Source organism: Diadema setosum, chromosome 2 (genome assembly GCF_964275005.1).
Source record: "Diadema setosum chromosome 2, eeDiaSeto1, whole genome shotgun sequence".
NCBI lineage: Eukaryota > Metazoa > Echinodermata > Echinoidea > Diadematoida > Diadematidae > Diadema > Diadema setosum.
In genome coordinates, this window is record NC_092686.1 from 32,954,803 (window position 1) to 32,978,671 (window position 23,869).

Sequence of the window (23,869 nt, forward strand, 5' to 3'; positions counted from 1 at the left end):
TCTCTTGATACGTGCGCGTACGCGCGCGTTGAAATATTTGTATGCTCAAATCGAGCTCAAATTTTTTTTGCACACGTTTCAGACCATTTGGAGCATTTTTTGAAAAATTGAAAAAATCGGACGGACGCGTACGCGCGCGCGCATATATGCACGCACAGCTCATATTCAATAGAAATTTTCAGTTTTTTCACACGGATCGGATGTCCAAAATGTCAAGGAATATTTCTATCAAGTTTCAAGTCGATCCGACTCAATATGACGTCATACGGGCCCGTCAAATTCAAAATTCCGCGCGTGCGTCAATGGGGATACACAGTGCAACTATGCCAAAAAACCACCAATTTTAAATCGGATTTTACTCGTCAGGATGGACGGTGACCCCCCATTTTCTTGATATATTCTAAAAGCTGATGAGTTGTACATGTCATTTCATGAGTTGGCGATTCTGAAAAAATGATTAAAAGATATCAAATTTCTTAATAAAGTAAACAAAGTAAATTTTCAAAATGACGTCATCAAATTTCAAATTCACTCGAGCGTATCTCACTTAAATTTCCCTAATTTTCACCCAGATTTCAGTATGTTGTAGCTTATGAAATGTTCTTTCATTAATGTAAAAACAACATTTTGATTGGATAACGTCATCACCTCGTAAAAATGGATTGAAAGTATCCTTGTAAAATTTGACCAGTTTACGTGTTATCTCTATGGGAGAGCAGTTTTTCTGGCAGTGAAAATTGACATGACTGTCTTTTTCGAGCACTAGCTCACTTATGCTTCGGTGAATTTTTCCCAGATTTTAGTATGTTGTAGCTGAGACTTTGAGCTATCGTAAGTGTGCCCTCCATTTTTTCATACGACGTCGGCATCACGTCGAAAAACTTGGTTGAAAATTGCATGTGGCTTCGATGCAGCGTCATTTTGCTTAATACACAGGGCCTATGGAGGATGAAATAGGTCATTGCATAGCGCATCCGACTCGTAATCCTAAGGTCCCTGGTTCGATGCTCTCCGCTGCCAGTTGTTTTTAAATTTTTTTAAACACTATTTTTTCTTCTTTTTCTTTAGTTAGTCTTAATCTCCTTTCCTAACTTTATCTTTTTCTGATTTTTTTCATGCTTCTCCTTCAAATTTCTATAAAAATAACAATTTTTTCTTTATTTTTCTTTCTTTCTACTACTTTCTGTGCAATAGATGAACAACAACAATGGCAATTAATCCCATATTTTGCACATGTTTTGTTCATGTCACGTACATTATTTCATAAAATAACAATTACTTGATCGGACACCATCTTGGGTATGTAAATTAGGGTCAAAGGTCATAAATGTTTCATCCTGTATCTTGGTGAATACATGTCCTATCTCTCCCATATTTTGCACACGCAAAGACCATGTTACAAGAATCATTTCACAAAATAACCACTTTTTGCTCAGATGCCACCATGTCTGTGCAAAGTGCGGTCAAAGGTCATATATTCTTCTTTCTGTATCTTCATTATGACGTGTTATCTCTATGGGAGTGCAGTTTTTCTGCAAATGAAATTTGACATGACTATCTTTTTCGAGCAATAGCTCACTTATGCTTCGGTGAATTTCTCCCAGATCTTAATATTGTGTAGCTGAGACTTTGGGCTATCGTATTTTACCCTTCGTCTTTTTCATACGATGTCGGGATCACGTTAAAAAACGTGGTTGAATTTAAAACTTATCTTCAATGTATTGAGATGTTTCTTTTCTTTCTGCAACTTTCTTTGCAATAACTCAAGAAAAACAGCGTCTATCACCCTCAAATTTTGCACATGTTTAGTTCATGTCACGTACATTATTTCATAAAATAACAACTTCTTGATCAGACACTATCTTGGGTATGTAAATTAGGGTCAAAGGTCATAAATGTTTCATTCTGTATCTTAGTGAATACATGTCCTATCTCTTCCATATTTTGCACACGCAAAGACCATGTTACAAGAATCATTTTACGAAATAACCACTTTTTGCTTAGATGCCATCCTGGCTGTGCAAAGTGGGGTCAATGGTCAAATATACTTAATTCTGTATCTTCGTTACAGTGTATACGGAATTTGGTACCAAAGATGGCAGGTCTGACTCGCTTTTCTAAATGAGATTCCAAATATCACACGGCAAATGTCCCTAAACACAGATGAAAGCTGTATGGTCATGCCTAAATTATGTATTTGTTGCTGTATCTTCGTTATCTAGTGTATACAGAATTTGGTACCAAGGATGACAGATATGACTCCCTTTTCTAAATGAGAATCCAAACATCACACGGCCAATGTCTCTAAACACAGATGAAACCTGTATGGTCATGCCTATTGCGATCAGACCTCGAATCATTGATTAAAAAAAAATCGGATCACCTTAATTTGTCAGTGATGACAAATTACAATCTCTAGTTTCTCCCCAAAAGTTGTGCATCGATTAGCTCAGAAAGTCCTTTTCCTATCAATATCAAAACTAGACTCGGAATTTGTCAAGACTGACAAATTAGGTGATCCGATTTTTTTTTTTAAAATCAATGATTCGAGCTTTCACCTGAGATTAGGGACATTGGTCGTGTGATGTTTGGATTCTTATTTTGAAAAGGGAGTCAGACCTGCCATCTTGGGTACCGAATTCCGTATACACTATCAAAGATGCAGAATGAAGTATATTTGACATTTGATCCCACTTTGCACCCCCAAGATGGCATCTGAGCAAAAAGTGGTTATTTTGTGAAATGATTCTTGTAACATGGTCTTTGCGTGTGCAAAATATGGGAAAGATAAGACGTGTATTCACCAAGATACAGGATGAAACATTTATGACCGTTGACCCTAATTTACATAACCAACATGGTGTCTGATCAAGTACTTGTTATTTCATGAAATAATGTACGTAACATTAGCTAAACATGTGCAAAATATGGGGTTGATAGGGGCTATTTTTCTTGCGTTATTGCAAAGAAAATTGGAAAAAGAAAGATGAAAATACATCGAAGATAACCTTTCATTTCAACCACGTTTTTGGACATGATCCCGACACCAAATGAAAAACAAAGGGAACACGTACGATAGCGCAAAGTCTCAGCTACAACATATTAAAATCTGGGAGAAATTCACCGAAGGGTAAGTGAGCTAGTGCTCGATAAAGACAATCATGTCAATTTTCACATCTAGAAAAATTCCCTCCCATAGAGATAACACGTCATAACGAAGATAAAGAAAAAAGTACATATGACCTTTGACCCCGATCTGCACAGACAAGATGGCATCTGAGCAAAAAGTGGTTATTTTGTGAAATGATCCTTGTAACACGGTCTTTACGTGTGCAAAATATGGGGAAGATAGAACATGTATTCACCAAGATACAGGATTAAACATTTATGACCTTTGACCCTAATTTACATGCCCAAGATGGCGTCTAATAAAGTAGTTGTTATTTTATGAAATAATGTACGTGACATGAACTAAACATGTGCAAATTATGGTGGTGATAGAGTATGTTTTTCTTGAGTTATTGCAAAGGAAGTTGGAAAAAGAAAGAAATATGAAAATATATCGAAGATAGGCTTTGATTTCAACCAAGTTTTTGGACGTGATCCCGATACCGTATGAAAAAATGAAGGGCACACTTACGATAGCCCAAAGTCTCAGCTACAACATATTAAAATCTTAGAGAAATTCACCGAAGCATAGGTGAGCTAGTGCTCGAAAAAGATAGTCATGTCAATTTTCATTTCCAGAAAAACAGCACTCCCATAGATATAACACGTAAACTGGTCAAATTTGACAAGATTACTTTCAATCCAATATTTCGAGGTGATGCCGTCATCTAATCAAATTGTTGTTTATTATATTAATGAAAGAGCATTTAGTAAGCTACAACATACTGAAATCTGGGTGAAAAAGGGCAAAGGATAAGTGAGATACGCTCGAGTGAACTTGTAATTTGATGACGTCATTTTGAAAATTTACTCTTTTTATTTTATTAAGAAATTTGATATCTTTTAATCATTTTTCCAGCATCGCCAACCCATGAAATGACATGTACAACTCATCAGCTTTCAGAATATGTCAAGAAAATGGGGGGTCACCGTCCATCCTGAGGAGTAAAATCAGATTTAAAATTGGCGGTTTTTTGGCATTGTTGCACTGTATATCGCCATTGACGCGCGCGCGGAATTTCAACTTTAACGGGCCCGTATGACGTCATATTGAGTCGGATTGACTTGAAACTTATTAGAAATATTCCCTGACATTTCAGGCAGGCGATAAGTGTGAAAAAACGGGAAATTTCCATTGCATATGAGCTGTGCGTGCGTATATGCGCGCGCGCGTACGCGTCCGTCCGATTTTTTCAATTTTTCAAAAAATGCTCCAAATCGTCTGAAACGTGTGCAAAAAAAAATTGAGCTCGATTTGAGCATACAAATATTTCAACGCGCGCGTACGCGCACGTTTTAAGGTTTAGATGAATTTTGAGAATATGAGTAGAATGCGCTTGACTTGAAATATATGTGACGTAAATTTCATTGAAAAATTCCATTCCATTAATGAGATATGATTGAGAATGTGTTTTCATATAATGACGTCATAATGACGTCACGGTCGACTGATCACTTTGATTTTAGTTCGATTGCCGTCTTTGGGAGACGATACATATATGGTATAAGTTTGAAATTGATAGGAAGAGGACTTTCTGAGCTAATCGATGCACAACTTTTGGGGAGAAAGAAGAAGAACTAGAGATTGTAATTTGTCATTACTGACAAATTAAGGTGATCCGATTTTTTTTTATCAATGATTCGAGTCCTGATCGCAATACGCGTGACCATACAGGTTTCATATGTGTTTAGAGACATTGGCCGTGTGATGTTTGGATTCTCATTTAGAAAAGCGAGTCACATCTGCCATGTTGGGTGGCAAATTCTGTATGCACCAGAAAACGAAGATACAGCAACAAACACATATGACCTTTGACTCAACTTTACACTCCCAAGGTGGCATCTGAGGAAGAAGTCGTTAGTTTGTGAAATGATTCTTCCGACATCGTCTATACGTGTGCAAAATATGGGGAAAATAGGACAGGTATTCACCAAGATACGAGATGAAACATTTATGACTTTTGACCCTAATTTACATACCCAAGATGGTGTCCGATCAAATAGTTGGTGTTTTAGAAAATAATGTACGTGACATGAACTAAACCTGTGCAAAATATGGGGGTGTTAAGGGCTGTTTTTCTTGAGTTACTGCAAAGAAAGTTGCAGAAAGAAAAATATATCTCAATACATCGAAGTTAATTCAGTTTAACCAAGTTTTTAACGTGATTCCGACATCGTGAGAAAAAACGAAGGAGACTCATACGATAGCGCAAAGCCTCAGCTATAACATATCAATATCTGAGAGAAATTCACCGAGGGTAAGTTAGCCAGTGCTCGATAAAAACAATCATGTCAATTTTCACATCCAGAAAAATTCCCTCCCGTTTACAAGTACGTCATAACGAAGATACCTGTAGGAAGAAGTACACCACTTTTGAACCCACTTTGCACAGACAAAATGGCATCTGAGCAAAAAGTGGTTATTTTGTGAAATGATTTTCGGAACATGGTCTTTGCGTGTGTGAAATATGAGAAAGGTGGGTCATTTATCCACCAAGATAGAGGATGAAACATCTATCACCTTTGACCCTAATTTAATCATACTGAAAATGGCAGATATGACTCCTTTTTCTAAATGAGAATCCAAACATCACACGGCCAATGTCTCTAAACACATTTGAAACCTGTATGTTCATCCTATTGCGATCAGGAATCGAATCACTGGTTTTAAAAAAATCGGAACACCTTAATTTGTCGGTCATGACCAATTAGAATCTCTATGGTTTTGTGAAACGATTCTTCCTGTAAGGGCATTGTCTATACGTGTGCAAAATATGTGAAAGATAGGACAGAAGGTTGTGTTCACCAAGATGCAGGATGAAACATTTATGACGTTTGTCTCTACTTTACATACCGGTACCCAAGATGTGTCCGATCAAGAAGTTGTTATGTTATAAAATAATGTATATGACACGAAGTAAACATGTTCAAAATATGGTTGTGATAGGGGCCGTTTTTTTTTTTTTATATAGTTATTGCAAAGAAAGTTGCAGAAAGAAAGAAATATCTCAGTACATCGAAGATAAGCTTTAATTTCAACCAGGTTTTCTAACGTGATCGCAACATTGCATGAAAAAAACGAAGGGCACACAATAGCGCAAAGTCTCAGCTACAACATATTAGAATCTGGGAGAAATTACTGAAGGGTGAGTGAGCAAGTGCTTGCTGATTAAGGGGATCATGTCAATTTTCACTTCTAATCCCGACATCGTGTGAAAACACGAAGGACGCTCACACTACTGCTCAAAGTGTCAGCTACAACATATCAAAATGTGGGAGAAATTCACCTAAGGGTAAGTGAGCTAGTGCTCGATAAAGACAATCATGTCAATTTTCATATCTGGAAAAATTCCTTCCCATAGAGATAACAGGTACGTCATGAAGACACAGAAAGAAGCACCTGGTACGGCGTATGGCGTACGTATGACTCCACTTTGCACAGGCTAGATGGCATCTGAGCAAAAAGCAGTTATTTTGTGTGATGATTCTCGTAAAATGGTTGTGTGTGCGAAATATGGGAGAGATAGGACATGTATTCACCAAGATACAGGATGAGAAAATTGTGACCTTTCTCCCTATTTTACATACCCAAGATGGTGTCCGATCAAGTACATTGTAGTTATTTTGTGAAATAATGTACGTGACATGAACTAAACATGTGCAAAATATTGGGGTGATGGGGCTGTTTTTCATGTGTTTCTGCAAAGAAATTTGCAGAAAGAAATAATTATGCAGACCGATTTTTCGGTCAACGGCTACCCATGAAAGGGGGAAATGTACCATTCATCGCCGAAGCTTTGAGAATATTATGTGAAGACAAAGTTGTGCGTAACTTGTTTCATAAGGCTGTTCGTACATACAGTTACGAAAAACTTACGAGCGACTGGTGATCAGTTCTGGATTGCTATAGTTATCAGAATTTCAATAATTCAGCACAAGAACTGATCACCAGTCGGTCGAAAGTTGTTGGTGACTTTACGAACAGCTTGAAACACCCCCAAATTCTCGGGCTTGTGCTTCCATGGTACGCGTCTCGCGCACAGAGTGGTCTCGCGGTACGGTGCTCCCTCCATGATCCACACAGTGCTTGCATGCGTGGAGTGTACGTACCAAAGAGTATAGAAGCGTATGCGTGCGCTACTATGCTCGTACGCTTATACTGTTACCCACCACGTCCGTCCACGCGTAGTACGGGGTTGGAGATCGATGGTGTCTGTCAATCATTACGTGAGCTACTGCGTGGCAGCGCAGCGACGGGCTCACAAATACGACTTCTGAAGACCTTTGCTTGAGACTGACGGTTTAAATAGTTTGGAGTTCGAGTACCAGGTGGGTATTAGTCTGTAAACGCAGGCGGCATGCCTAAATACAGATGTTTGGGTTTTTAGAACAAAATTTCATGTGTGTCGTCGTGGTGATGTTAGTGTTAGTGGCTATAAACGTTAGAGTCTATCTACTATCACTCTTATGTGTTCAATAGTGTCTGGGGACAAGCCCATCGTATCCACCACAGCTCAGCCGAAGCTAGCTGTTGTAGTGCGTACACCGTGCGTCAAATGTCAGAAGTATCAGGAAGGAAGTTGCGAAGTTTTTAACGTTAGACAAGACCGCGTTTCCTGAATGGACAAGGTGTGAGCCATATCATGATTTGCTATGTAATTACTAGGAAGGCTAAGTTCCAAAGAACCTACGTTAAGAGTTGACGTTGACTAAGAGGGCTTACGGATGGGGCTATAATACTCCCGTGATTCGCTTCTGGGCGACATGCGGACGCCATTATTTTAATGCTTAGCTAACACCCACCACGACTAAGAGGGCGTATTTTACATTGCGGATCATATAGCGGTGGTTCCTGTCCCCCTTTCATTTCACTTTTTTTTTTTTTTTTTTTTTTTTTTAGGGGGCATGCAGGGGAAGAAATATAACGTTACTTAGCCTGGACCTTGTTTTGTCATACAGAAGTATCATTCCTGTTTAATCATGAAATGTAACTGAAGAAAAGTAATTTATTTTCCAATATGCAGTCCCACAATTACACATCACAAGCTTGCACTGAGTTACTGACCGTGTTATAACAGTAGGGTTTCCCTGTATATGTATGCACAGTAAGAAATGTGTTTTTAAGCAAGATTTTAAGTTTAAAAGATGGTTTTCCTTTGTTAAAAGAATTGTTTAGACTGCAGGAACAGTAAAACAATTTTACAAAGATTTAAAAAATTTTGGTGTTGTGCCTCATATTCCTCTCAAGTATGTATTTCCAGAATGTGTGTACCTTACATTATTAGTGTTCTCTCCTTAACACAAGGTCCTCACAGGACCAGGAAAATGTGCTTGTTATAATGAAACCTTGTTATATCAGGGTTACAAAAATAATACAATACAAAAATTGAAATTACAATCTAGGACCACAAAAAAATTACCTTGTTAATATAATGAACTTCGTTACATCAGTGCTAATTTTAGAGAGTTCACTGTCGAGCCTTGTCTACAAGTATTGTTGTAATGTTTGTATTTTTCTTTTCTTTTCTTTCTGCAGGTACTGGTTGCCTTGGAAGGAGATTTGTGTTGGTCTTGTTTAAAGTACGTTTATGTTTGTGTTTGTTCTTTGTTGAATCATCTTCATCCTACATTTCATCTCATACCATTTCACCTTCATCCTTGAATATTCACTGAATATTCACTGAGATTTCATCTGGAAATTCATCCTGGAACTCACGAACTCATCCCTGAAATATCTGAAATATACCTGAAATACCTGGACTTTACCTGAAATACCTTAACTTGAACTTTACCTGAAATACCTTAACTTGAATTTGAAGAAAGCTGAGAACAGAAAACTTCTGAGTGCGTGAGAATAAGACAGTATCAGAAGGAGAGAAAGTTTCAGAATCAGAGGCAGAAAGAGTTAGAAAGAGTCAAAGAGGAAAAGAGTGAAATCAAAGAGAGGAAGAGTGAGTGTTGATGAAAAAAGAGTAAAAATTAAACAGAATAATAGTTTTAAGGAGTGTTTGAATGAAAGAGTGCATTCTTTAAAAGGATAGTTAAAAACTGGAAAGAGAATTGTCGTAGAGAAGGCGAGAAGTTTGCTTAAAAATTGAAAATAGAAACAGTTAATTTCAGAAAAGGTGTTTAAGAGTCCAGAATACACTGAAAGATTATTAAAGAGTGCTGTCTTAAGACAAAAGCATTATAGTGTCATAAACGTAACTAGGGTAGACAATATTTGCACCTTCAAGGTTTATTTGATATTTGATATATTCTGCATTGAAAGTTGCTGCAAATAATTCAACTGCAGTTGACAAGAGTTGATAGCTAGGAGTTAATATTTTGAAGGAATTGTTAAAAGTGTGAGAAACAATTTATGAGGTGAGGCAAGAAGTATACTAAAAATTTTATGTAAAAATATTTCTTGGTATTTTGAGTCTTGAATTTTCGTTAATTGTTAATACAATAAAAGAATAATTGAAGAGTGCCATCTTCAGATAAAAGCATTCTGGTCAGTAAACAAAGGGAGAGACATTAATATTGCACCTTCAAGGGCTATTTATAATTATTGGGCTGTGAAAACAAAAGCACAATTAGTAAAAGACATACCTTTATTGCAAAAGGAGTCATCTCAAAACAGAAACATTACTGTTTCTGTAATTGTCGGTGAAAACGAAGAATAATTGGTGAAATTGAAATTTTTGTTGCGAAAATCCCTACCCTAAGAGAAAAACATATAAGGGAGACTGATTATTGTGCAGTTAAGGCAAAAGCATAATTGGTAAAATTGAAACCTTTATTGCAAAGAACATAATCTTGAAATAAAGGCATCTTGAGATAAAGGCATCGGTCAAATTAAATGTTACAGAATTGAAGCTGAAATTTCTGTTGGCAGATACCGTAAAAGGAAATTGGCATAGCTTTTCCATAAAGTAGGAATTGAAGCACGTAACAGACGAAGAGTGCCACCTGTTGCTGGAAAGAAGCAAACGTACAAATATCCCCACCTGTTGGTAGAAACATTATATGGATCAGTGTCGCAGCTTACTGCTGGAATTTATATTGCAGTGAAATATAGTACATGTACTGTACACTTGTGTTAGTGCAACTTTCAAAGCTGTTCAATCCGACAATTCTGTTATCAATCGCAGTACTAGTGGAGTAGGTGTGATTCATAAAAGCATAGTGATTCAAGGAATATAACTGTGTTGATTGAACTGTTGGTTGATATACATTTATTGAGTAATAGGTACCATATACTTTCAAAGATTCGAAAGCCCTGTAATTTGACAATGGAAGCAAGTGAATTCAAGATTGTTATTGGTGATATCCTAGATATTCTCCATAGTTGCGACTTGATGAGAAATGTAGAGGTCAGTGAATGTGATGCATGTTGCAATGTGATCAATGAAAATGAAAGCAGAGTACCATGTGAGGATTGTGGCAAGCAGTTTCATGTGATGTGTACAGGAACCAATTCTCATGAGGCTAGAATGTGTGATGCAAGGTTGATTTGGGTATGTTCAGCATGTGGAAGCAATAATATTGCCCATCGCATCTTTGACAAAATTGGCATTCCCTGTCATTTCAATAGATACGTGCTTCTCGAAGACCTTGGTGATGAAGATTTTCATGTTGATGTTTCACTTTCATCATGCAAGAGCAACCAGAGAAAGAAACCAACGAAGAGGCTAAAAAAGAGGTATGTGAGAAGAAAGAACAAACGTGGTGTTCTAGAAATGACAAATGTGTGTGTGAGGGAAAGAGCAAATTGTGAGAGAGATGAATCAGATCCGACATTCACTACAAATCTCACTGGGAGGCAATTTCAACCATTAGAAACTGCAGTTGATGATGGTTGGACAACTGTGAAATCAAGGAAGACAAAAATGATTGAGAAGGCCAAACTGACAACATCCCAAACAATGACTGACAATCCTAAGACCAAGACCAGTAACAAGAGCTCAGTGAGATCAGTAAATGGTGTGATTCTCCAACCTGGTGTGACCTACATTGGCAAAGCAATGAAAGCCTACTATCTTGAAAAACAGAGAAGAGCCAAGACCAGCAAAGGCAAGAAATCAAAAGTAGAAACAAGGCAAGAAGAACATGGTGAACTCGTGAAGCGAAATATGAATGCAAACTTGGACACAGGACGAAATGATAGTCTGCAGGTATATACTGAATCTGTGTTGAATGTATATTCAAAGTGTGTTCAGTCACCTCATGTTATGGCAAAATACTCTGAGCAAATCTATGCAAAAACACAGAGAAGTTGGGCTGATGTGGCTAAAAGCACTCCGAATATGACTAATGAATGTTTCGTGCTGAATGGTGATCAGGCTACATGTGTCTCTGTCCTTTCCACAGACATTGAAAAAGAAGTTTGGAATGTAAACAGGCTCTATGGAGGTGGAAATGCACGGCAACCAAGAAAGAAAGGTCGTTTCACGAAGATCCGCAACAAACAAAGTGTGCCACCAGTGAAAAATGCTGACTCACAGGTGCGTAATAATGAAAAGGTGAAACATGACATTCCTGAAGGAGAACATGCAGCAAAGAATGAAAAGTTGTGTAAGAATAAAATATCTGACTATGAGGACAGTATTTCCACAAGTAGAGATAACACAGGCTCGAATGATATGTCCGAAGTGAAATGTGACAGAATCCACAATGTGCATGAACTAAACTCATGTTACAGTGAAACAAAAGGTGTTGAAGGTGACAGTCAAATATCAGTGAAAGAATTGTTCTCTATGAATTCTTTTACAAATATAAATGTTCACTCTCCATGTCACAGACCTGTTTCAGGTACCCAAAACATGTATGTTCAAGTTTGTGATGAATCAATATTCCTGCCTGATCGTGAAAAAATTACTAATCCATCTGATTGCATAGTAACGAATGATGATTCTGCAAAAAGTGTTGACCACTATTATTCATATGATGTTCAGGAATCGACAGTACTTATATTAGATGAAGAACCAGCTGCAAATAATTTAGAGACTGAAGAACGTGTGTTTGAGCCTGTTTCTCTTTCAGATTCTGAATGTGGTGGAAGGCAATCATATTCTATGACCAAAACAATCGCACAAGGAAATTTTAATCAAGGTGATCAACGATTTGGTTATACTGCTGGCAAACAATGTGCATGTAATTCTCTTGTGGCAGTTCTCTACACTCAAACTAAAAATGGAATGGAAATGAGACCTTGTGATCTTGATCAGATTCTGACACTCGGGAATGAGTTGTATTATTACATAAAGAAGGATTCACCATTGAATGAAGAGCTTGTAATGATAGATGAATTACCCAAGGAACTTCATATTCTGGATGAAAACTTTCAAATAACCTATGCTGAATCAAAATATGGTGTGTTGGATGGAAATCAAAACAATTTGTCAAATTTTGGTGCTTTGTCATTGAACCAAGCATTAGAACAAGAACTGTGCAGATATGATGCGTGTCTTATGAATTTTGCTGAGAGTGCATTTGCAATCATTAGACATGACAAGGGTTATTATGTGTTTGATTCTCATTCCAGAAGTCATGATGGATACTTGGTGCAAGATGGGTGCAGTGTATTGCTTAGCATTTCATCATGGCAAGGTGTACAGGTACACTGTTTGAATTTGGCAAAATCAATGGCATGTGATTTACGTACTACTCAGTTTGAACTAACTGGTCTGGCATTAGAATCGAATTCTAAGAAAACTGCATTGACAGCTAGTAGCTTCAAGAGATCAAACCCAGTAAATACTGCATGTGGGAATACAAATGATCAAAATAGCAACATTTCAAAACATTGTGATCATGTTAAAGGAATTAACAGTGATGGCTGTAAAACTCAAAATGAAACAAAGAAAAACAGAGAATATGTAAACAGTGATGACTATGGAAATACGAATGAAGTTGAATTTGTTTCAGTTGAGAAGACAACAGAAAGAAGAGATCGAAATTTCAAATTTGTTCCAATTACATATGCAGACAAGCAGTGTTTGTGCAACAAATTGAATGTCAGTTACAGTGGTGCTGCCAGTGAATCAGTGCACGATAGAAATGAAAGTTTGTGTATGAGGAAACCTGTAAATATCAAGAGAGTTACAGGTGATGGCAACTGCTTTTACAGAAGTATTGCTCATGTCGTTACTGGCAGTGAAGGAAATCATTCCATGCTCAGGAAATCCAATGTGGCACATTTACTGGAAACAGGTGATTTATTTAAAAATGTAATAGACACAGTGAAATATGAGAGTGTCAGGGACTTTGTTTTTCAAGAGAAATTGATGGATTTAGGAACATGGGCTGGTCACACTGATATTAGTTCAATGGCACATATGTTGGATTGTGATATATATGTGTATGATGATCGAACAAAAAATTGGCAAATACTGTCTGCAAGGAAACCTGGGTACTACAACAAAGTAACAACTGAGAGAGGCATATATATTCTGTTCACTGGGGGCAATCATTTTGACGTAGTGGAAAGTGTAACTACTGTTCAGTCTAGTACTTTGGATGAGGAATTACCTATTTTTCATGTGAATTCAGATACAAGCATAGAAAATAAGAAAGAAAGTCATGATGTTTTATCTGAAATTACTAAAAACGTGACATTAAAGAAATGCAGTGTTAGAGTGAGAAAAATGACATCAAAGCAAATAATAATGGTATCAAACCTGAAACAGACACAAATTCCATTAGAAAACACCTGTGCGCAGACAGAAAAAGCTGACATTGGTGCATCTGAGGTGAAACAAGTGGGAAGAATAAAAAATATTAATCTTAGGTACAGTCCTGTGAATAAATCTGATAAAGAGAGGTTTTGTTGCAAATTAGGTATGAAGGTTAATGACAAATGTAGCAGTAATGATATGCAAGAAGATGTGGTAGAAATCAGTGATATTACTATTCTGTCACAACCATTGGCTATCTACAGAATTACTGGTGATGGAAATTGCTTTTACAGAGCTATATCATATGTCATATGTGGCAAGGAAGATTCACACCGTGATGTTCGAAAAGCAATAGTTAAGCATATTTTACAAAACAAGGAAGATTATGTAAGCCTTTTAAGATCGGGATACACAGATATTGTAAAATACATTGCAAAGGAAAGAATATATGACAATGGCACATGGGCTACAGAACTGGAAATAATGGCCTTATCAAATTTGCTAGATACTGATATTTATATATATGAAGAAAATGGTTCAAAATGGAAATTGTTTGGTGCGAGCAAACTTCAGTTTGGAATTGTTACATCACAAAGAGGTATTTACTTGCAACACACAAATGGCAATCATTACGATGTCATAGAATCTCTGTGTCCAAGGATCCAAAAATCAAGTTCATATCAAAAGGTGTCAAGATCACAAAATATTACTGGTATGGAAGCACCTGTGACAAGAAAGAGAAGAATCACAAGAAAGAGGAAAGTTGCAAAACAAGTTGATGATTGTCAAATCAATGTATTGAATGATGAAGTATTAGAGGATGACATGAAACCTGCAGTTAAAATGAGTAGGCACACTGAAGAATCTGAAGCAGTTAAAACTACAATGCAAAGTACAAAAAGGAAAAAGCAAAGAAAAAAAAGTAATGCTAATGTTACCAGACGAAGAAATAGAGGTCGTATGAGAGCACAGAGACAAAAGAAGAAAAATGAGCAAAGGCAGTTAGAAACAGAATTTTTATCAGATGATCAGCCTTATCTATCCCGCAAACTTAAAAAAGCAGCTGCAAAGAAAGTAAAATATCAAACAGATGTACGTTACAGGTTAGAAAAGATAAAAGAAATTAAGGAGAGACAAAGAGACAAGTATTTGTCGGATCCCACTTACAGAGAAAATGTCAAGAAAGCAATGAGCACAAAGATGAAAGCTTGGTATCGACGCAATGCTTTATTAAGAGAAAAAATCAAGAAAAGGATGAGGGCAAAGATGAAAGCCAAATATCAAAACAATGCTTCATTCAGAGAAAGGCTGAAGACAATGAGGAAAGTAAACTATGGATGCAATGTTCTACATAGAGAAAGGCTTAAGAAAATGAGGAAAGCTAGGTATCAAAACAATGCTTTATTCAGAGAAAGGCTAAAGAAAATGAGGAAAGCTAGATATCAAAACAATGCTTTATTCAGAGAAAGGCTTAAGAAAATGAGGAAAGCTAGATATCAAAACAATGCTCTATTCAGAGAAAGGCTTAAGAAAATGAGGAAAGCTAGATATCAAAACAATGCTTTATTCAGAGAGAGGCTTAAGAAAATTATGAGAAAAGTTTCAAACATAAAGTACCAGACAAATTCTGTGTACAGACAGCAGCTTGCGATGAAAAACGTGAAACGAAAAAAGCAAGAAAAAATGAATATGAGAAATTGTGACCATGTTTTGAAAAAATTTAGGGAAATTGTTTCACATGGCCCTGAATATGTATGTTGCGCATGTTTGAAATTATTATTCAAAAATCAAGTGTTGAAGTGCACAAAAGCAAAATATAACGATTCGAAATGCTTAAAGGAGGAGTACTTACATACATGCAGCGATGACTGTGATATTGACTGTCAAATAGTAAAGTCATCAAGAAGTTGTTTATGGATTTGTTACACTTGCCACAGGAAATTATTAGCTGGTAATATGCCTGCTGAAGCTAGTAGAAATAACTTAGAATTACATGCTATTCCTGCGGAACTTGGAAATCTGAATCAGTTGGAAACACATTTGATTGCACTAAACATTCCATTTATGAAAATTTTGAATTTGCCTAAAGGAGGACAATATGGAGTACATGGCCCAACAGTTTGTGTACCTTCACGCACAGATGAAACTGTAAAGATATTACCTCGACCAGAGACTGATGATCAATTAATTCGTGTAAAACTGAAGAGGAAACTGTCGTATAAAGGACATTATGAATATCAGTTTGTCAATAAAAAGAATGTGCTAGCTGCATTGGAGTATTTGAAGAAAAATAATAAGTGGTATTCTGATATTGCTATAGATAATGAGTGGAGCTCAGACTTGTCAGACGAAAATAGTCAGAGAGGTTATGTTGAACTAATTGATTCAAATGAAACTAATGATGATGATGATATAGAGGATGATCAAGATGGACGATTGCAAGGCATTCAGTTGGACACATGTTTGCAGAAGGTTGATATGAGGCAAGAAGTGCTTGATCATTTTTTTGATGATATTATATGTTGTGCACCTTGTGAAAAGAATAGTCCTGTATCACTGTTGATGGATGAGAGTAATGAGGCAAAATGTTTTCCTGCTCTGTTTCCAACAGGCCAGCCAACATTTCATGATACCAGGTACATTAAAATAACACTTGGTCGTTATTTACATAATCGTCTGATGCATGTAGACAACAGATTTGCAAAAAATACAGACTATATCTTTTATGCTCAGTGTATTTATGAACTGCAACAAATACTTTCTAATGTTTCCATAGCTGTCAGAAAAAGCTCAGAGAAAATAGATAATTCCATATCCGTGCGATGTTCAGATCTAAAGGATGCAAGAAAACTTCATGAGATTCTGGATTCGAATAAAGGATATAAATTTCTGAAACAAATACGAGGAACACCTCCGTACTGGCAGTCTACACAGAAAGATGTATTAGCAATGGTTAGACAACTTGGAAAGCCTACGTGGTTTGCATCATTTTCATCAGCTGAAATGAGATGGCCTGAAGTTATTAACACATTGCTAAATCAACAAGGTGATAGAAGAAAAGCAAATGATCTGGATTGGACAGATAAGTGTAACTTACTAAAATCAAATCCAGTGACAGTAGCTCGTATGTTTGATAAACGCTTTCATGCATTTTTGAACAAAGTGATTCTTTCTGAGGCAGAACCTATTGGCAAGATAATTGACTACTTCTACAGGATTGAATTTCAACAGAGAGGATCTCCACATACACACTGTTTGTTCTGGGTTGAAAATGCACCTAACTTGGGTATTGACAAAGATGAAACTGTCATTGATTTTGTTGATAAGTACATTTCATGCAACATTCCATGTGAGGATGAAGATGAGGAACTATATGAAATAGTGAAGAATGTTCAGCTTCACTCAAAGAAACATTCAAAATCATGCAAGAAAAAGGGAACTACCTGTAGGTTTAATTTTCCAAGACCACCTTCTGAGAAAACATTTGTTGTGAAGCCTGATGATAATCCAGAAGATACAGATGAAGCTCAAGATATTCTGTCTGCAGTAAAGAATTCATCATGTGTGGAAGGCAAATATGGTAATGCTAGACAGCTCTTTGAAGCTCTTGGGATGTCTCAAAAGGAATTTGAAGATGCCTATAATGCTGTAGCCACAAAAGAAAATATAGTCATGAAAAGAGATCCAAAAGATATGTGGGTGAACCAATATAATTCATTATTACTCAGAGCTTGGAATGCCAATATGGATTTGCAGTATATAACAAATGAGTATGCCTGCATTGTTTATGTTGTGTCATACATGTCAAAAGCAGAAAGAGAGATGGGTTTGCTCTTGAAAAATGCAGAAAGTGAAATGAAAGAGGGCAATGAAGATGCTCGAAAAAGTATGAAAGAAATAGGACATGTGTATATGCAAAACCGTGAAGTTTCAGCACAAGAAAGTGTGTTTCGTGTTTGTAGCTTGAGATTGAAAGAATGCTCAAGAAAAGTAGAGTTCATACCTGTTGGACCAAACCCTGTGAGAATGAGTTTACCATTGAGTGTTATTCAAAGCAGGCGAGACGATGATGATAGGAGTCCATGGATGCCAAACAGAATTGATAAATATAAAGCCCGACCTGATGGTTTTGAATTTGAAAATATGTGTTTAGCCACATTTTGTTCAAAGTATAGACTACTCAGTGAATCTGATATAAAGGGTAAGAAACAGAAACAGAATGTGTTTAAATTGAGAGATCAGCTGGGCTATGTACAAAAACGATCCAGAACCAATGATGCTGTAGTGAGATATCCTCGTTTTTCACCGACTGTAACCCCAGAAAAGTATTATCAGAGTATACTGCAACTATATTTGCCATTTCGTACTGATAAACAGTTAAAACCTGACCAATTTTTGACATATGAGGATTTCTATCAAAATGGATCTGTACGAATGTTTAATAAGCAACTGGAAAGTGTCAAAAGTATTGTCAATGAAAATCTCAGGCAGTATGAAAAAAATGCTGATACAATTGATCAGGCACAAGAATATCTTGAGAAATTTGGTCCACAAGAAGATGCATGGGGATTACTCTGTCCAGAAACAGAAATTGAAAGACATGAAACAGCTAAAATCCATGTAGAAGTTGAAGATGCTGACTATGAATTTAGAATCCCAGATCTTGAGTCTAAATCTCAGGAAAAACAGTCATACGGAATAGAATTTCGATCATGTAGCATTTCGAGAGAAGACAGTAATGTCTTATTAAGAACATTAAACAGCAAGCAGCAAAAGGTGTTCTACAAAATACGACAATGGTGTCTTGACAGAGTTAATGGAAAAGAACCTACAACATTTCAGATATTTGTGACAGGTGGTGCTGGAACAGGAAAAAGTCATCTAGTGAAATGCATATGTAATGAAGGGACAAGAATTCTTAGCAGAATGATGCATAATCCGGATGATATTTCAATTATGAAAGTAGCTCCAACTGGAATTGCAGCCTACAATATTGATGGTAGTACTATTCATAATGCTCTGTCCATACCCATTTCTGCTTCACTACCTTATCAACCCCTTGGAGAAGAAAAGATAAGTCATTTACGTAATCAGCTGGGTCAATTACAGATACTAATAATTGATGAAATATCCATGGTTGATCAGAAGCTATTGTGGTATATACATGGACGTTTAAGGCAAATAAAGCAGACGCGTGATGATGCTCCATTTGGAAAGGTTTCAGTTATTGCAGTTGGAGATTTCTATCAGTTACCCCCAGTAAAAGGTTCTCCTTTGTACAAAGATACACTGCAAAGTTCCTTATGGACAGACAACTTCTCTATAATTAACTTGAATGAAATAATGAGACAAAAGGATGACGCAGAGTTTGCTGTTGTTTTGAACAAATTAAGGGTAAAAGAAAAGAAAGATGAATTATCTAGTGATGATATAGCAGTTCTTCAATCATGCCAAACTGGAGAACAATGTGAGGATGCATTGCATATATATTCTTCAAACAAACAAGTAAATGACTGGAATAAAATAATGCTTCACAAGAAATGCTCAAATATCATCTGTATCAATGCACAAGATTCTGAACTTGGTGATGAAGGTAAAAACAAAGCATGTGACAAGCCACGGAGATGTACTAAAGCTTCTTTGCCAGCATATCTTTGGATTGCTGAAAATTCTAGAGTGATGCTTATCAAAAATGTGAATGTGACTAAAGGTTTATCAAATGGCTGCATTGGCACTGTAACTGAGATAGTAAGAGTAAATGAAAATGCAAGACCTACAAGTGTGCTGGTAGAATTTGACAATGAAAAAGTAGGAATTCAGTCAATAGAAATGCAACAGGAATCAATTGGGAAAAAATACACTAGGAAACAATTTCCCTTGAAATTAGCATATGCATGTACAATACATAAAGTACAAGGCATGACAATGGAAAAAGCTGTTGTTTCTCTGAAAAATATTTTTTTGCCCGGACAAGCATATGTAGCTCTGAGCCGTGTTACATCATTACATGGACTAACTATTGAAGATTTTGATCCAAAAGTTATGTATTGCAATCCAACTGTTAAAGAAAGTTTAGAGAACATGCCAACGTTTATTGATGAAAAGAATATTGACACTGATGCCTCAATTGCGACTCTGAGCATAATGTTACATAACATTCAAGGTCTTAAAGCACATTTCAAAGATATCCAATCAAATTTCCTATTTAGAAATTCTGACATTATTTGTTTAACAGAAACCTGGATTAATGATGACATTTTTGATGTGAATTTAGATCAGTTTAAAATGTACAATCAGCCTCGGTCAAAATCGTATTCAGATGACAGTCCCTTATTTTCTGCACTGAAAAATCAAGCACATGGTGGAGTTGCAGTGTACAGTAAAATCAGATCTATTAGTAGGCTGGATTTACATGTCAATAATTTAGAATATATAACATTTGCAGTAACTTGCCCTTCATTTCTCATTTCAGTGATGTATAGACCTCCTAGATATGACAAGAAACAATTTTGTGAGAAACTGAAGAGATTACTCATAGAATTGCAGCAAAGAAGTACAAAATGCATAGTTATTGGTGACTTCAATGAAAATCTCAGACAAGGTTCAAGTGATTCATGTGTGCATAAATTGATGTGTTCTTATGGATATCAACAACATGTACTTGATGCTACAACAGAAGGTGATACATTGATTGATCATGTATATAGCATAGGTATTGATGCACTTCACACTGAAGTTATTCCACTCTACTACAGTTATCATGAGGCTATTAGAATACAGTTTTGATGAGTGATGTCGTGAGTCTATGCAAAGTAATGTGGTATATACTCAAATCAATCAATATTCATTTTTATTTGTCATCATATTTCCTGTTTGTAATACAGAATGAGGTAAACAGAAAAGTGTGAATATGAGAGAATATACAACAATAAAAACAAAAACAATTTAGTAGAAGTGATACATTATCATGAATACTGAGGTGTTTGAAGTATAAAAAAAAATGCAATGACTTAAAAAACATGCAAAGCGTGAAGGGATCTACTGAAAATATTATGCTTGTGAATATAAGCACAATTTCAACAAGAGTATGACTACAACAGAAAAAACCGACATTACATGTATGAGACAGAAAGTGACAATTCAGTGATATATAGTCTTCCTAAATATGACTAAAAAAAAAAAACAATTTTGTGAGAAATTAAGGAAATTAGTTATTGAATTGCACCAAATAAGTACTAAATGTATAGTTTTTGGTGATTTTAATGAATATCTCAGACAAGGTTCAAGTGATTCGCTTGGCATACATTGATGTGTTCTAATGGATATCACAACAACATGTACTTGATTCTACAACAGAAGGTGACACATTGATTGATCATGTGGGTAGCATAGGTATTAATGAACTCACCATTAAAGTTATCCCCTTATGAAGCTATTTGAATATACTTTCAATGAACTTGTTTTTACGAGTAGCATTGGATGTTTATTCAAGGTTTTTCATAATACTGAAATCAAATGAAATTTATTTTTATCTTTTATCATATACTGTATATTTCATGATGTTATAGAGAATAGAGTAAATATAGTAAAGTGAAATGAACAGAATGTATAACAATAGTGAAACCCTATGATAATAATAGATTGTAATGAATACTGAAGTGAAGAAAACAGTGTGCAATGAGCAAAATGTGCAAAGGGTGGAGAGACCCTCTGAAACTACCCTGATTGTGCACAGGAAACAAAACTTGAGCAACAATAAGACTACTACAAAAAACATTGAGATTATGAATTTAAGAAAAATAACTATGCAATGACAAGAACGTACAACAGAAACAATGATCTTTCATTGCTTGTTGAAAGAAATGTTGGCATGCATGTCAAGAGGAAGGAAAAACAGAGAAATTGTATAATTGCAAGAATGATTTAAAGGACTGCAATTATAATGTTACATGTGTGTCAGCAATGGTGATGATAATATGAAGTGGTAATGCAGATTCTAGGTGAGAATTATCATCCTTTTTACAAAGCAATAGCTGCTGGCAGTTGCTCTTCTTTAAATATCAGTGTTTGGAAATGAAACAAAAAAAAAAAGATGCAAGTATAGTGTAAAACAGAAATAAAACTAAAGACAGAAAATATAATTGAAATAGAATTGACAAAGAATGAAAATAGCACAGGCACAACAGAAATAAATATAGCCCAGAAAATGACAGTGTGTAAAGGTAGATTTGGCAAAATAATCACTTTGAAAAATATTTTTACTCAGAGAATTAAACGCTGATAGTGATAAGTTTGTTCTACTGTGTGATGAATGTTTAGAGCAGAAGAAAATCAAATTGTTAATGGTGGTGAAAGTGCTTTAGAATAAATGGAAAAAGTAGGGGTTGCATCTATGTGTGCAAAACCTGATAGGCATGTGTTGTAATTGATAGAAATAGATATTTCACGAGGCAAAATGGAGTGAAATTTATGAGTGATCATGTATATGGTGCAGGAATTGCATTTATCATGCATACATTATGAGCTATATAGCACAAGTTTTGATTGATTTCATGCAAATTTATGAAAAATGTTTTAAGTTTTCAAACCCCTGTTTCTCAAACATTTGCTCTTATTGATTGCTATCATTTATTTGTCTTTAGCAGCCATGGTAGTGAGAGTAAAGCACTGGCGAAAAAAAGAAAAAAAAAAGAAGCATCAACTTGGTATATTGCATCTAAGTGTTTATGGCTAACATCTTTACATCTTTACATTAGCCTGGTGAATGATGGACTGGTCTGTGCTTGTGCCCCAAACATGTCCATCCTTGTATCCAAGTGTTTTCACTGGTAAGTTTTCCTTTTTTTTTTTCCTTTTTTTTTTCCTACATTTTGTCAGGTTTAACTTTAACTTTTCACTCAACTTTTTGACAAAAGCAAGCTCAATCACACACAGTGTTCAGATTAAATACTCCTAATAATCTCTCCAGGCTGTGTGTTTTTAAGCTGTATAAACATAGCTTGTAGAATTATGTATGCACAGGTATTTCCTCAGAAATAATTTTTCGCCTGAAATGTTTGTAATCATGTTTTATCATCTAAAGTCTTTGATCTGAAACAGTTTGTTAATTCCATATTGCATTTATGAAATTTTATGTACATATTTCTTCATTCTTAAAAACGTGACTGTACAAGTATAGTTTTTGTTCTGTCCAATTTACATTGTACCTGTACATAACATGATATACATCCAGAGAACTATAATCTATACACTCTACATCTCTAAGAGCTATAGGTGTATGTGTTCATGAAATGAAAGGTTAACATAAAAGGTGATGTGATGTTATGTGGAGTTGTGAATCTTTCAGTACAGTTGTATTCGCAAGTTATGACAACAAGAAATAGGTTGTATTTGTCTAAAATATGTGAAACATTATGTAACTTTCTCTGTAACATTTGTGATACTAATATGTATGTTTTCTCATTTTAACAACACATATTGTAGTCCTTTGATTTTAGCGTTGTTAAAAGACACGCAGTGTCCTTCATGTGTAACAGTATGTTGTTTATGTCTTTTAAAGCCAGGTCTTGCCCAGCAGAGAGAACAAGCCAGCTTTGCTTTGCAGCGTTGGTGTAGCACAGGGTGTAGAAATCAACTGGTTAAAGGCTCAAAACCAGTCCATTGGACCAGGTGTGGATCTCATCTATTTCAACTGTGTGGACAGCTGTCAATCTTGGATCAAACTTGGTTGGCATGCAAGACACTTCATATCAGATGATAACAGCTGAGCAACTTCATAGTTTCTCAAGACTTCATAGTTTCTCAAGACTTCCACACCCTTCCATCTACAATAATTGTAAGCACAGTGAACAGTATGCAGGATAAATGCAAAAGCAAAAGGTGTAAATCTATTTGAAGAATTGTGGAATAATTTATGCAATATAAAATACCTGAATAATTATTAATTTCATGTTAATGTGGTAGTAAACAGATCATGTGTAGTACTGGAAGGTACAGTAGGTTTACCATAGTGGCACGTTAAGCCACCATTCCTAGAGACA

General features: G+C 35.9%; 1 protein-coding gene across 1 annotated transcript; it reads left to right on the plus strand.

Annotated features, from left to right (window-relative positions):
• The first annotated feature begins 10,445 nt into the window (after positions 1–10,445).
• On the plus strand, positions 10,446–23,596 carry LOC140244205 (uncharacterized). Its single transcript, XM_072323840.1, has 2 exons — positions 10,446–11,657; positions 23,393–23,596. Exons 1-2 carry the CDS (start codon positions 10,446–10,448, stop codon positions 23,594–23,596), a joined length of 1,416 nt encoding a protein of 471 aa, XP_072179941.1.
• The last annotated feature ends 273 nt before the right edge of the window (positions 23,597–23,869 follow it).

Excerpts from the sequence above, each read along its gene's own strand:
- LOC140244205 (XM_072323840.1), top strand. The coding sequence starts at position 10,446 with ATGGAAGCAAGTGAATTCAAGATTGTTATTGGTGATATCCTAGATATT. Across the intron at positions 11,658-23,392 it reads TGAAAAATGCTGACTCACAG|GTCTTGCCCAGCAGAGAGAA; the intron begins GTGCGTAATAAT and ends TTTTAAAGCCAG.